At 46.0% G+C, this 15,440-nt stretch overlaps 1 protein-coding gene across 5 annotated transcripts in view; it reads left to right on the top strand.

Moving 5' to 3' along the window:
- OLFM2 (olfactomedin 2) overlaps nt 1-15,440 on the top strand; it is a 143,232-nt gene that overhangs the window by 77,794 nt on the left and 49,998 nt on the right. For 2 of the 5 annotated variants that reach the window (XM_066614301.1, XM_066614299.1), the window contains exons 2-3: nt 14,375-14,476; nt 14,818-15,036. The exons of 2 other annotated variants lie outside the window; for them this stretch is intronic. In XM_066614301.1, coding sequence (XP_066470398.1) covers nt 15,034-15,036 — 3 coding nt within the window. In that variant the 5' untranslated portion in view covers nt 14,375-14,476; nt 14,818-15,033. The remainder of the gene's footprint in view (nt 1-14,374; nt 14,477-14,817; nt 15,037-15,440) is intronic. One more of the 5 variants, XM_066614300.1, reaches the window with a different exon arrangement.

Genomic DNA, 15,440 nt, shown 5'->3' with positions numbered 1-15,440 from the left:
GCCTATGGCTAAGCCACTTCCGGCCACAATCCCGCGCTGGATACAGCGCAAGCCTCCTGGCTTACCTGTTCCAGCGCAAGTTAGGATTGCGCCCTTAGACTGCTATCCCGCTGCTGCTAGTGCATTTATAAAATTCACTAGTATATGTCAGGGTAATGGTTACTTGTCTAAGTAGTGAGATGGACTGCCTGCCCCTGCCTTGTGAATTCTCATACTTTACTTCAAGGGGACATGTAAATGATCCACCACATGTTAGGGAGCTATGGAGGGAAAGCACGAAGCATGAGGCAACCTTGTTTACTGTCGCTGAACCTCCAAAGGCTTGCTTTGTTGCAAGAAGAGAACAGAAGCATCACAAAAAGGCACAAACAGAACAAATAGTTTCAGAAGCCTCAAGCAGGTGTTTGTTGAACCTGATGTCTGTTGCCAATCCACTCCTTTCTTACTCATCTCACCTGGATTTCTTGGGTCTCTACAGTGGCATTATGGACAATAAACTGGGCTAGTTCCAATTCTGACTAGGCAGCTGATGGCATCCTGGCCTCTCTCTGCATAGATGAGGCAGAAGGGCTACAATGGGTTAAAATAAATGAAGAAAATGTCCCTTTTTTCTCCCTCATCTCCCCACAAATGTTTTCTTTGCTGCTGCTATTTAGAATCATTTGACATTTAATTAACTATTCCTGTGGGGAGGCTGTTGTCGAAGTAGGAAAGAGAGCTGTGAACAGCCATGAATGTTGGTGAGAAATCTCTGGGCACCAAGGGATGGGGGTGGTGATGTCTGGGGGGAAAATGGGAATTTTCTCCCAAAAGAGAGGTATGTTGGACGTCTTACCTGCAAGCCACCTCACCTACTGCCACTGCTGTTTCCTTCGTGGTGAGTTATCTAGAGTGAGCAAAGAATTTTGGAGCCATCCAGGAGATGGGCTGAAGGTGAAATCTCCCTGCTGGAAGGGAGTTCATTTTCCGCAAGCAATACTTGTAGTGAGTTCTTCTGTTCTCCACCCACTTAATTGGAAAGAGTAGAGGATGGTTTAGTAGCTGTTGCTATATCAATGATCACTAATTGGACCCTCTGAGGTCAGAAGCAGTATATCCCTAAATAACAGATACCTGGAACAGACAACAGGAAACAATCATTGCCTTTGCCCTCTGACCATACTTTATGGGAGACATATTGTTGTACAAGGTGGACTTTTTGGTGATTTGGTGATTCGGCTATGATAACCAGAGGTGAAGTGTCATGGTGAGTCATATTCTGACTATAGTCACATGAACATGATATTCAATAGTAACAGAATGAATTTCATTTTTGGAATGATTCATTTAAGAATCATGGATATAATACATCACTTCTCTCTTCCCCCCCCCCCGCCATTATATTTGAGGTAGGCTAAAAGATAATGACTGTCCCAACACTATCTTTCACAGCTCAGTCCTATCCTCTCTTATGCTGTAGCATGCAGATGTGCCATGACTGTGTACACTGCATGCTGTGGTAGATGGGTGATCAAGCGGCCTGCAAAAAGTAAGAGAAAATATTTCCCCTGATGGTCTGTGGGTATCCTCCAGTCTATGCCCTGTACAGACAGAGCAGGCCAAAATGGGGGACAGGATCCAGTACAGGTAAACTACGGCTGAATCCACCCCCTTTGTCCCCCAACACACACACTAGTTAAGAACATAAGAACATAAGAACAGCCCCACTGGATCAGGCCATAGGCCCATCTAGTCCAGCTTCCTGTATCTCACAGCGGCCCACCAAATGCCCCAGGGAGCACACCAGATAACAAGAGACCTCATCCTGGTGCTCTCCCCTACATCTGGCATTCTGACTTAACCCATTCCTAAAATCAGGAGGTTGCGCATACACATCATGGCTTGTACCCCATAATGGATTTTTCCTCCAGAAACTCGTCCAATCCCCTTTTAAAGGCGTCTAGGCTAGACGCCAGCACCACATCCTGTGGCAAGGAGTTCCACAGACCGACCACGCGCTGAGTAAAGAAATATTTTCTTTTGTCTGTCCTAACCCGCCCAACACTCAATTTTAGTGGATGTCCCCTGGTTCTGGTATTATGTGAGAGTGTAAAGAGCATCTCCCTATCCACTCTGTCCATCCCCTGCATAATTTTGTATGTCTCAATCATGTCCCCCCTCAAGCGTCTCTTTTCTAGGCTGAAGAGGCCCAAACGCCGTAGCCTTTCTTCCTCTGAAGTGCCCTGTTACTTCCCTCCCTTCCCACCCCCTCTGCGAACAGCCTCTTTCAGTGGTGTTTGGGTGCTCTAGTGATACATGCATATGGTCACCAGCTATTTGTGCACTGTGTGCATCATCACTGTGTCAACAGTTCCAGTGGAGATGACCTTCCACTGATGGAACACCAGTTCTGGCAGCAGAAAGTACCTATAGAATAAGGCCCATAGTGAGCCGAGATTCAAACCCATACCTTCCTCTCCCCAGTTCCACACTAACTACAGCACAGCACTGCTTTTGTATTGGTTGAGGTTGCTCTTCGGGCAATTGATACGTGTAGATGATATTGTTTAGTGGGAAGCTGTTTGTAAGAACATGCAATAGCGGTGATCTTTGGGTGGAGAGAGAGAAGTGTCCCAGTTTCCTTCCAGTGAGTCTCAAAGCCAAAACCTCAAGAGACTGAGGGCCCAATCCTATCCAGTTTTCCAGGGCCAATGCAGCTGTGCCAATAGGGCATGCACTGTGTCCTGTAGTGGAAGGACAGTCCCAGAGGCATCCTCAAAGCATGGGAATATTTGTTCCCTTACCTTGGGGGCTGCATTGCAGCTGTACCGGTGCTGGAAAGTTGGATAGGATTGGGCCCCTAGTAACCACGGGAAGGTTGAATGCCTTCAGTTTCCATACACAAAGAAGGCAAGTGAAGTGGCTTGTTTGCTGCATGCCCAGAAATAATCCTGCAGGTTTGGTCTCTTTCTTAACTAGGATTACTTGTTGGTATTAGAGCTGGTACAAGGACTGAAGTGCCAACATGGGACCTTCCCTTCTTCATGGGGGCAGGCAGTAGGAACGGCATGACATGCTTCACTTGACCCAGGCCAATGTTTGATATACCCGTGTGCTTCATGACTCAACACAACATCCACCTCAACAAGTTTTTTGGCATTCACAGACTTTCTCTGGAAGCCTGGCAAGAATCTGCAGGGGTTAGATTCAGTTATCTGATGCCAGGATCTGGATAACACAAGACTTTAGCAGTATCATCAGGTAATCAGTAGAGAAAAGTATGTTTTGGAAAAGTAATTCTCATTGGGAGAAAGGGTGGGATGGTTGCTCTTTATCTTTCTGTTTTCATTGATCCGGAAAGAATTGAGCCCAGCATGGAGGCATAGAGAGAAATGAAAGACAGTGCCTTCAAAATGGAAAATTCTTAAAGCTATGTCATGCCAGCCCTCTCCCTCCCTACTTTTACGAGAAACATAGGATTTGCCTTAAATATACCTATTTTTTTCCCCCTAAATTGCCTTTTAAAATCGTTTATGGCTCACAAAGCCCTGGACACGGCACATTGGTTTTATTCTGGCTTTTATCGCAGGGTTTAATGCTTGCTGTAATCTTGACCTGATTTTTAATGTGTTAAACCAGGCTCCCATCACTGCACACTGAGAGACTAAGGCAGAGACTGTTGGAACGCCAGTTGTTAGATGAAGGGAAGTTCCTCAAAGGGCTAATTCTCATATACATATGGCAGCTACAGGAAATGACTGACCAGGTGCCACTTCCAATATGATTTTGTTTGGCACCCAGTTGCCTAGGAGATTGGGTTTGGCTTGGTATGTGAGAAATCACATCCTGTTTTTGTTTTTTTTGTTTTTTTCCTTGAGCAGCAAGCACTATCACAAACACTGATGGTTCAACTTCATCCTCCCATTCTTAGGCCAGCTCTATACATCCAACTTACATTAGGTTTATTTCTTTCAATTGTTCAGTCATGGTGTCTCACAAAGAATTGTAGTTTGATGCAGAATACAAAAATCTCAGGGATCTCTTGTCAGAACAGTCCTCCCAGGACAAATGTTTTCAAGGTTCTCTAAGGAGAGGGAATGGCTGTTGATCCGAGGACTAGGTCAAGGCTCTAGACTCTCAGAGGGGAATAACTCTAGCTTTTCAGGTCACTATCACTATTTTCCTAACAGAGTTCATGGATGAAATGAACCTTGAGTAGCTGGGTGCTAAAGTATATGACCTGCTGAACTTCAGTTGGCTGTCCTTGTCCAAGTTCAGGCTGATGTTCAGCCATTCCACAGGTTACACATTCACCATCATAGACCAGATTTGACCTTTGCCTTGCTATTATTAACTCATATGTGATGTGATGGTGAGGCAAGTGCATGTTTCTGAGTGCAAAACAAAGTGGCGATTCTTACCACAAAACCTTAAATGACTTGGACCTGGCTTAAGACTACCTTCTCCTACGTAAATCTACACCAGTATTAACATTATTGTTGGAGGCCTTCTGGCAGGGATGGGAAAACTGTGGGGCTTGACTCGAGTTGCCGAGTCACCATCCCCCACGACTCAACTTGAAGAAGAGTCATGACAGGGGCACTTTCTGAGTCTGAGTCACCCTTTAGTGACTCTAATGGATTTGAGTCAAGTCCACCCCTCCTTAAAAAGCCCACCATGAAAAAAATGGGGCTGCTGACAGGGAGTGTGTGTGTCTCAGAGTTCACTTCATTCACGTTCCTGCTGTCCCAATCTGTAAAGAGGGCAGGAGGGGCGAGAGGGAGGAGGTTCACAAGCAGCACCTGGGAGGCTTATCAAGGCAACCTGATCCTTGGTAGCCCTACTCACAAGTAGTCCCATTTGCACTGGCCATTCAATGAGGGTTGCCCCTCCTCTGCTTCTCCTCCTGCCCTCCCTCAGCCAATGAAAATATGAGAATGTCCATCCTTTGTCCAATGATCATCCATTCCTTCTGTCCTATCAGAGATGGGAAACGAGAGCCCAGTCCCACCTCCCCCTCCTTCTCGCACTAACCCTTCCCTGCTGGAACTCCCTTTTGCTCGCTGTTGGAATGCTTGCCCCACAAGGTTTTCCACATGATGAAAACAGTAAGTTAGGAACCCCCAGACAAGGCAGACTCAAGTCAGCATGTGTGGGGACAAATGTCAAGTCACAGGGGCCCTGACTTGAGTCTTTTTCAGAGTCCTCCATGCGTGCAATTCACAAATCGCTGAGTCAGCAACAATCATGCATTTTCATGATTCAAATCCGAGTCACTGACTCAAGTTCCCAACACTGCCTTCTGGATCCCCCTGCCCCTGCAAGTGAGGTAAATGGTGACTGGGATTTCTTAGTAGTCACACCCTGGTGTGTAGTATGCTCTCCCCAAGGCAGCTTCGCTAATTCCAAACTTGGTGTCTTCTTGGAACTAAAGGAAGGCATTATTATTTGCCCAGGCCTTTTAGACTCTTCCAGAGTTTAGATCTGATGGTTTTTAATGGGCTGTTCAGTGGCTGATGTTGGTGATGCTGGTTGCTATTAATTTTTGTATTGATTGCATTGTTGTATTTCTGCTGTTGGAGTAATTTACAGAAGCCTGTTGGCTAAAGTGCGGGGTAGCAAAATTTGGCATTTGTTAAATACTGTGTATTTATGAGACAAATCCAAAAGGCCTCAGGAAAGAAGGGCAGGTGAGAGGACAAGAGGATAAGCAAGAAATAGTTGAGTTGTTAGAAGAGTGTACACTGCTCTTTTCACATACTGTATCTGAGTAATAAATAAATAAAGCAGAGTAATGGTCCATATAACAAAGTTTAAGAACTCCTGAGTGCCAGGTCAGTCTGAGCAATGCAGGGCAAGTTTCATGCAGGAGACTCAAACACTGTCCTTCCCTTGGTTCCCTCCCTGAAGAACCTTAAAGGACATGGCAGGTCCCTGTGTCATTATACCTCCTTTTCCATTTTCCAAAATGAATTATGTGTACAGACCCAGCCCAGGACCCCCGGTGCCTGAAGCTGATCTCAGGTGCTTGTCCTCCTGGCATGTGATGTGCAAACATTTGACTCCCCTTTACACCATCTTCTCCGCCTTCCTTTCAAAGAAGCTGCTCTAGGCTACCTGCCTTGGCTCCACTCCCCACTTCCTTTCTCCTCCCTGCCTTTTGAAAGGGAGGGCAGGGAACAAGGAGAGCAAGGTAGGCAGCTTTGGTGGCAGCCACCTGTCCACAGCAGCCCATTAAGGGGAGTGACCACGCTTCTCCCCAAGATGGGGATGACATGGAGCTCTGTATGGGTGGATGGCGAGAAAGAAAGATAGAGCTCACTTCTGATAGCAGGGTAGGGCTTCAGTGGTTGCCTCAGCACACAGATAGATCCAGAGAGAAGTAGGCTCTTTTTAAAAATATCCTTGTCTCAGATCATTTAAGGCAGGGGTGACAAACTTGTCTCATTCAGTAGGCCTAATAGTATTCATGGCACCTGCTGAGGTGCCGTGACATCATTAGGCAGGAAGTGTCATTAAGCAGGTGATGGCCAGAAATAAGCACTTTGTTCTCACTCAGGAACTTATTGGCTGCAAATGACAGACGATAAAATATGCAAATATTGATTATATTTTCAAGATATAGGAGAGCCAGTTGTCATGCTGGGTGAGAGAGGGAGGCACTGCTGAGATTCCATTTATCCCTTTCAGCAGTGCCGCTTTTCAGCAGTGCATTTACCCTTTCAGCAGTGCCGCTTTTACCTAAGCTTCACTTTGCATATCAGCAGCTGAGAGGTGCTCTGTGGAGTCCCTCTCTCATCCTTTTTGCCTTCTGAGGCCTCCTTCCATCTCTCTCTCCCAGAACCTTGACAGAAGTGGCACTACTAACGGCAGTGCTGGGAAAGCCCAATTGTCATGTGGACTTGATCAAGAGCTTCCACAGGCTGCATTTGGCCCAAGGGCCTTATGTTTCACACCTGTGGCTTAAGGTCTTTGAAGGTCACTTTGAAATAGTATCTGGATACCAACTGGAGGCCATATAGAAAGGTCCAATGTGGTGATTGTCGCAAGTCCTGATTAACAGTGTCACTGTTGGGGTCAGGACTGGCTATCATTTCCAAACACCTTGCAAAAGAAGCCTCATTTGTTACCTAACATTTATGATGTTCGTTTGGAAGTTACCAAGGCTTAGATGACTCTGGCAAGATCTTCGTTCCCCAGGAGAGGGTGCAATTGGTGCACCAACTCAAATCAGAAAATTGATTGGATTATAATCAAGTGCAAAGACAACAATAAATCATAATATAGCAGGATGCTTCATATATGTCATCCATTATTTCACAGTGTCTCTTTGGAGGAACATCCTGTCCTTAATGAAAATTTTAATGAATAACACATCTATTCTGCTTTCCTATAAATACATTCCTCTTCTTCTCAAATAGCCCAATCCTATGCTTCTCCCACCCACTGATGCAGGCATGCCAAAACAAATTGTGCTGCATCCTGCTTGGGGGGGGGGGAGTCCCAGAAATCTCCTCCGGGTTCCCTTACCTAGGGTAAGTCTGAATTGTGTGAAGGGGTATACTTGGACATGCAGCAGTGAAATCATTAGTGCAGATCTGCATGAACCTGGGCCATGAGAAGGGGGTTTGGATTCAGTGGCTACTACTGAACCTGTCTCCTTCCACCCTCCCTCTGCCCTCATTCTGCCCGGCCCCACCCTGTCCTCCACCCCCTCCCCCGAACTTACTGTTGTCATTGGTCCTTTGGTAATCCATTGCCACATGCAGGGCTGTTCCACCCTTGAAGCCAGCAGGCCTGTAGCGTACAGCTCTGTGTGCTGCCGACAGGCCATTCGTGATGACCTGTAAAGTGCTCCCCACTGTCTGAACACTATAGTGGGGAGGGAGGTTAGGATTGGCTCTAGGGGACCAATCCAATCCAACTTTCCAGCGCTGATGTAGCTGTGCCAACGGGGCATGTGCTGCTTCCTGCAGTGAGGGGGGGGGGAGAGTGATGGAGGCCTCCTCAAAGTGAGGAATATTTGTTCCCAATATTTGTATGCAATATTTTGGGCTGCATTGATGCTGGAAAGTTCAATAGGGATTGGGCCTTAAGGCTGCAGTTGCATACACTTACCTAAGTGTAAGTTCCATTGAACAGAATGGGACTGACTTCTTAATTTGCACTGCAAATCTAAGTGTGTTCCATAGTCTGTTCATCCAGTTTTCCTTTGAAATATACACTGTCCTCCATGCTCCTTAATGTCACAATTGGATATCTTCCATTTTTCTCAAGTGTTTTTCTTCTTTGCCATTATCCAGTCATCTTTTGATCTGTCTGCTCCTGACCTCTGTACAATATCTTCCCCCTGTCTCCAATGTCACAGTGAAATAAATGACAAAATAGATGCTTATTTCCTTTCCAGAAGGTTTGTAAGTTTTTAAACCTCTTGTCATAGTGAGCTGATGTGATGCAGTACCCTAGGAGTCTGAGCTGGTTTGGAATCAGGAAGTCCCTGATTTGGCTGGTTTCTCTGCAACAAACTCACTAGGTGTCCTTAGGCAAGCTGTTCCCGCTTAATCCCCCAACTGTGATATGAGCTTACTAATAGCCACATACTTCATAGAGTGGTTGTAAGGATCACAGAATAATAATAATCATGTGCTTTGAAAATTCAAAAGCACTACATGAGAGCTAAGGAGCATAACAGTGTTAAAACTAGACATGTATTTCTCTTTTCCTTTACAGCTATGATTCACATAATTCAGACCCAGACTCTGCAGAATTGTGGAAAACATGCAACTGTGGGCTAATAGATCTGGTTATGTTTTGACCTGGATGCAGGGAGGGGAATAAAAAGATGAAGAGGAAGATTAGTTGGCAGGTCAGTGTTTCTCACAAAGTAAAAGAAATACAATTCAGGCTAGCTATGTAGTATTATGGTGGATTTAGGTCAACCATTAGAATGCCCTTCATAAGTACAAAAGCAGATCCACCCATAGAGCAGTTATTCCCAAAGTCCTACTCGGACTTTGGGACTGCACTAAGTTGTTGTGGGGGCAGGGCAGGAGTGGGGGGGTGACCCCGATGGTGCCACAGCGATTGCAGCACCACAGGGACCCAGGGACATCCCCACATACCCAGGGGTATCCTGCAAACCCTCCATGCAGCTGCAGTGAGCTCCGAGCTCACTTACATGTTCTCGGAGCTCACTTCCAGCTCATTGCAGCCACATGGAGGGTGGCAGAGCCTCCGGAACCCTCCAGGAGGCTGCTTGATGCCCCTAGGTACGGGGGGATGTTCCTGGGTCCCCGTGGCACCGCGATCACTGCAGTGCTGTTGGGGACCCATTCCTGGACCACTCCCCTTAAGGGGAAATGCCCAGTATTGGGCAGGCCATAGAGCAAATGAACTAGAGAGATGGGAATTGTCTTCATAAAAGCATTCATGTATACACAACCTACGAACAGGCTGTATATAAATAGGTTGTTAGTGGAATCTTTGCGTATAAAAGGTTGTGATTCAGATAGAGAGTCACATTCACGCATATCTGGTAGGCTAATCTGTATAGCACAGGCATCGTAAGTGGCCAAAACAATGTGTGGTTTTGGCATTCATGAACAGAAGCAAGCCCTGACTATGACTGAATGTGATTCTCCTACCTGCTCTCACAGCTTGACATATGGCAGTAAAGCTATATCGATTCATTGCGATGGGACTTTGTATGTACTTACAGTGTGCATTAGAGTGAAAGTGTTTCATTCTGTGGTTGGGATGGTGGTATGATTGCCAAAAGAGGCTGGCTACCTCTCTATGAGATGTTTCTTTGAGAACCATCCAACATGCAAGTTTCTCAGATAGTGATAGCGTTTTATGGATCTGTTCCTTGGGTAACTACTTTCTGCTGAATCATACTATTGATCCATCCAGCCAAGGACTGACTGATGGTGGCTCTCCAAGAATCAAGCAGAGGTCTTTCCTAGCCCTTCTTCTTGAGCACCTTTTCACCAATGATGATGTCAGGGACTGAGTCTGGGATAGTCTGTATGTAAAGATGTGCTTTCCTTCTGAGCTGTGGTCCTTTCCGTCTTCGGCTCTTGCATGTTTGAGGAAAGTGCTATCCAATAACCTCTTCCCCTCTGGGCCACAAGACATGGTCTGAGAGTGAATACTTTGGCTGTGCCCTTGTTAGCATCCATTTGAGCAACCACCTGGGAACCCCATGCATGCTGCCCCAAGCTCCATGAAGGGTTGGGCTATCAATAAAACAAAATCTATTTTCAGCATTTGATTAGACATGAGCAAGAGGCTGCCCCATGCGGTTGCCCAAACTGAGATAAATCTTTCTTCCAATGGCAGCTCCATTAGAGAAAGTCACACAGGCAATTCATGGCAGAGGCTAGTGAGAAAAGCACTGTGTATCCTGCCTGATCCAATGATGCAGAATAACATGGCTATAAATCTTCCCTTGAGCACCAGCGGGGCTCAGGTGATGGCGAAGTTCCTGCCTGACCTTGACTAGGACTGAGAAACCAGGACAGAAAGAAGTGGGGGTAGAAAGCTGTCTTCTTCATAGATCTGGAAACCAGAAAGCTCTGCTTAATCTTAGATTAAGATTGATTAGAGGAGTCATGCAAACTGATCACTCAGCCATTGGGGCTTATGGAAGGTTGTTGCTGATATGAGGTTGATAGTCCTCATCTCTTGTTTACATGTAGAGAGAATCCCCTGGGGCTGACCTAGGACATTTCAGAGCATGAGGTAGAAAATGCAAGCAGTGTCTTCCCCAATCTTGCCTTCAGTGTGCACCTGTTTCACTACACAACTGACAGTTCACCTTAATCTGTGCTGAGGGACAAAGATACTGTGTTAAGACACTTGTTTACATTGCACTTCCTCTCCATCACCTTAAGATCACTTTTGTAACATGAAATCATTTCATTTTGTGTAAAGGGGCATGAGAACACAAACACAAGCTAAGACTTCGTTGTCAAATATTTGACTAGTGTTTTTTTTATATCTTGCCCAGATCTCCTATAGCTTCCTCACTCTGTTTCATGGCAAGGTCCAACCCTGGCATCACAGGATGTGCTTAGGGCATGGATCCCCAGATCATACCACCAAGTTTAGTAACTCTTTGTAGCCTGCTGTTCATATTGCTGGTTAGAGCTGGCACTGAGGCTGGCTTTGAGTTCCAGCCCATGGCACCCATAGAAAGCATCCTTCAGGCAAAGGGCCCACTGCTCAAATCCCATACCCAATGTTGCTAACCCCAGTGTGCATAATTCTGGCTCCTGGTGGATAAGGGATGGACAGGCAAGTGAGGGCAATTGAACAAGAAGGGGGGCAGGCAGGCATGGGGTCAGTTGAGGGGCTGGATGAGTAAGCACAAGCCTTACCCTCCTCCCAGAGCATAAGGAGGGGAAAGAGACATCCTGCCACCTTCCCTTCCCAGGAGATTGTTGCCTACCCTGCCTCCTTCGGAAAAAGGGAGCATGTGAGGAGTGGAGCATGCTGGCAATGGAGCATACTGGGTTTCCAGCATGCTCAGCTCCTGCTCATGTGAAACAAGAATGGTGTGGAGGAGGAGAACGTATACTGAGCTCCAAATAAGAGTGAAGGGAAAGGGAGGCAGGCTTCAGATAGCCCTGCTTGCTAGGTGCTTCATAAATACCGAGTGGGTGGGGAGAGATTATCTGGAACTGCAACAGCTTTTCCCTCTGCTGTTTCTTACCCCAGCAGCACTGGAGGGAGAAGAGGCCAACCCAAGTGACAGAGTGGAGAGGGCAGCAGGCAGATGGGCAGCACCCATCCAACTTCACCACTCTATGCAATGGTTTTTATGTTGCTTCCTGGATAAGCCAGATTTGCTTAAGGTTGCAGTAGTCCATCTACTTACATTGCCTCCTTGCTAGATATATATCCCACCTTTTGTCCAAGAGGCACTTTTAAAAAAAACACAAAAAAACACATCTCCAGCCTCACACAACCCCATCAGATACGTTAAGCTTTGATATGTCCAAATTCATCCTGTGAGCTTCATGGTTGAGTGGAGATTTGACTCCCCAATCCTTGTGTAACACTATAACCATTACACCATACTACCCATAGACCTCCCCATCGAAATCCAGGGCTTGGTTGCGCTCAGGAACTTGTGTTTCATTGATTGTATGCAGGCATATTATGCTTTTAAGTGTTTAGTAATGAAATGCATGCATGACCGCATGCTTTTTGCATAGAGTAAGACCCAAATTAGAGGATGAATTATCTTTGCTGTTTGAAATGGGCGGTAAACGGCTGCCCAATCACAGCTATACTAAAATTTTGTTCTTTTTCATTATTTTCAGTAGCCAATTGTCTCTTCTGCCTGGAAGGAGACCCAAAAATAGTGTCCATGGTCAACCTTGGAAGCTGGGCCCTGTATGTGAGCCTAGCTATTACAAGGCCGTGGGAGGTGCTTGATTGTCCATTTGCGCTACCAGGAAGGGGAAGCCATATTGGGTCAGAAAATGGCAAGGACCAGTCATCATGGAGCAGGGAACAACACTATAAAGCTGCTAGGACCAAGGAAGACTATGGCTGCAATCCTAACCACACTTTCCTGAGAGTAAGCTCCATTGAACAAAATAGGACTTACTTCTGAGTAGACCTGGTTAGGATTGTGCCCTATGTCTTTTAAAGTGATGCAGTAGCTTCAGCACTCCCACCCAGCTCCCTCCAAGGAAGTCTGCCTTTTGACTCTACCTGCCATTGATGACCTTGACACATACCTTTTTGTCCCTGAAATCTTGCTCTCTAATCTGGGGAGTCATACTCTGGTCATTTAAACAGATTTGCTTTCTGCGCATGCTCAGATGTTCTTGGGTTGAACACCGTAGTTTGGAGAGCTAGGGCAGGGGTTGGAATCAGGCTTTAATTAAGCCCCAGCTAGCATCTATGGAAAGGACCGAGCCCTTGAAGGCTACTGATATTGATCATCCCAAGGTCACGACGCTATTACTTTGTGTGTGCACACATGCTTTAATGGCTCACCATTCCCCTGTTTGTGTTACAGGAGGAGGCCACAGGCGAGCCACTTTTGTGATCTTTCTTCCTTGACTTTTAACACTTGCTTACTCACATACACAAAGAAAGGGGCGGGTGGTGGTGGTGGTTGGGAGCCGATTAAACTTTTATTATAACGTGCTGCAAAATGCCTCTTAAACAGCTCCCTTCAGAGCCCACATTCGCGACGATAAAATACAAACAAGGGCCATGTTAATAAATAAATAACCATTTAAAGAACACAGCTTGCAATCAAGTTCTCTTTTAAGGCCTCTGGAATAAAATGACTTTTACCGCCTGCACAGGTTGGAATTAAAGGGGGGAAACTCCTGGTCTGGGTCAAGAGAAGTGCACTCGAATGAGGGAGGCAGGGGATGCAGGGGAGAGTAAATAATAGTTGAAGTGAGTTGAGAGAAAGTCATTATTTTGGGTGCTAAATGTGCTGAGGGAAGCCTGTTCTCAGCAACATTTACATAATTGCCCTAAATATTCTCTGAAACCCCACCACAGCAGAATGGGATGAGTTGGCATCCAAGAAGAGAGTAGAGTAGAATAATTGATGTTAAGGTCACCCGGACTGCAAAGTAGCCAAGATCCAAATGGGAAGCCAACAAATCAGAGTTGACTGGGGGGGGGAGTGGAGGGAGAAGTGGTCAGAGAGGATGAAGACAAAGGAAAAGTCAGTGTGGTAAGGGTGTTGGGGGTGAAAAGCGCAGCACAAGACACAGTCACCAAATGTTCAAAGGGCACTCTTTTCCAGTGGCATGAAGGGCCAACTGTGGGCCCAAACCTATCCAACTTTCCAGAACCTGCAGCTGCAATGCAACCCTGAGGTAAGGGAACCAATGTTCCCATACCTTGAGGAGGCCTCTGTGACTGCCTCCCCACCACAAGATGCAGTGCACGTCCCATTTGCATAGCCGCACCAGCACTGGAAAATGGGATAGGATTTGGTCCTAAGTGAGATGCAAAGTGTACCATTTTAGTTCCATCTCTTGAAAGAAAAGCTGTGGAGGGAGGGCAGATCTGGCCCCGAGCTGCAGTGAGTCAGGTGGGGGCTTTGAATTTTTCCTTTATGAAATTCTCCCCACAGAATTCCCCACCTGCTATTCGCCATGGGAGGGGAAAAAAAAACCTTTGAACAGAGGGTAACAGCTGCCTGGGGAACAATTTTTATGAGAGAAACAGTGCAAGGAGAAATTGATTAAAACCTTCTGCCCCATAGTCCCAATTGGGGGAGGGGGCCTTATGGCAACAGTGTTTTTAAACATGTTTAGAGACAGGAATGCAATCATGCATTTCTTGTCTAATTTCACCCTAAGGATATATTTTATTTATTACATTTATAGCCTGCCTTTTCTTCTGGCAGGAAATTGACACCGCGGCATAACATCCTTACCAATCATGCCTTGTTACTTAGATCATGTCAGCACCAAGCTTGGCTAACGCAGGCTGGAAAATCAGAAAAACGGTAGGTGCAAAATCAACCGTGCATTTGAGGCTCTGCGGGTTTTATATTCACATTATGAATGAGAGAAATGTGTAAGCCAGTTGCGGCATCATTTGTGAAAACTGCTTCATGCAGGAGCATTGGAGGAAGAAACGGCCACATGCAAGCACAGCATCTGCAGTGCAAAGCAACAGTGCGCCAAACACAGCAGTGGCAACCTGGCATGCAGACATGGGCCTGGCCTACGTGGCCCATCTAGACAACAAGAAGTCAAGCTGGGTGGACCCATGTATTTGTCATAGGAGGTACCTGTTGGAGACTGATTCCTATTTGGTTTTTTTTTTTTCCCTTCATACACACAGGTCTGCATTGGAATGTGAGGATAGCTGTACCTATGTACATTTTTCCATCACAATAGGTGCATCAGAAACCATTTCCACCTAAATCATGCAGAGGCTGCATTGCATGCAGTAGGTCCATGCCAGCGCTAGCCATCTCCAGCAACATGCCACAGTATCATGGATCATCTCTATATGATGCAGAAGTAGGACCTATATAGGAAGGGGGCAATTTAAGCAATGGTAAGTCATCACATCGAGGCCATTTATAGCAGCATTTCTGCACAATCCCTATAATGTGTAGATGACGTACAAATCTGGAGTTCAGCTCTGTTCCTGTACAATGCTACTATACAATGCATGAGCATCTCAACTTGATTCTTCCTGTATCGTGGGCTGGATTAAATTTCTCACTAGAGATCAGTTACGACTGTGATTAAATTAGGGGCTGATTCCTGCAACTAAATCTAAAGATGGTAGATCCTGAATAATTACGCTTGTGATCGATCATGGTGAAATTGTGAATGGGACAGCTCCAGCGTGTGTTGAGGAAAGTCAGAACTACCCTTGAGCTCGGTGGGCACCACCTAATGACCTGCACTCACTATGAACTGGTTAGATGACCTCCTCACCACAAGGACAAGCAT

This window comes from Tiliqua scincoides, chromosome 2 (assembly GCF_035046505.1).
Source record: "Tiliqua scincoides isolate rTilSci1 chromosome 2, rTilSci1.hap2, whole genome shotgun sequence".
Taxonomy (NCBI): domain Eukaryota; kingdom Metazoa; phylum Chordata; class Lepidosauria; order Squamata; family Scincidae; genus Tiliqua; species Tiliqua scincoides.
This window is presented reverse-complemented; position numbering and strand designations above follow the sequence as displayed.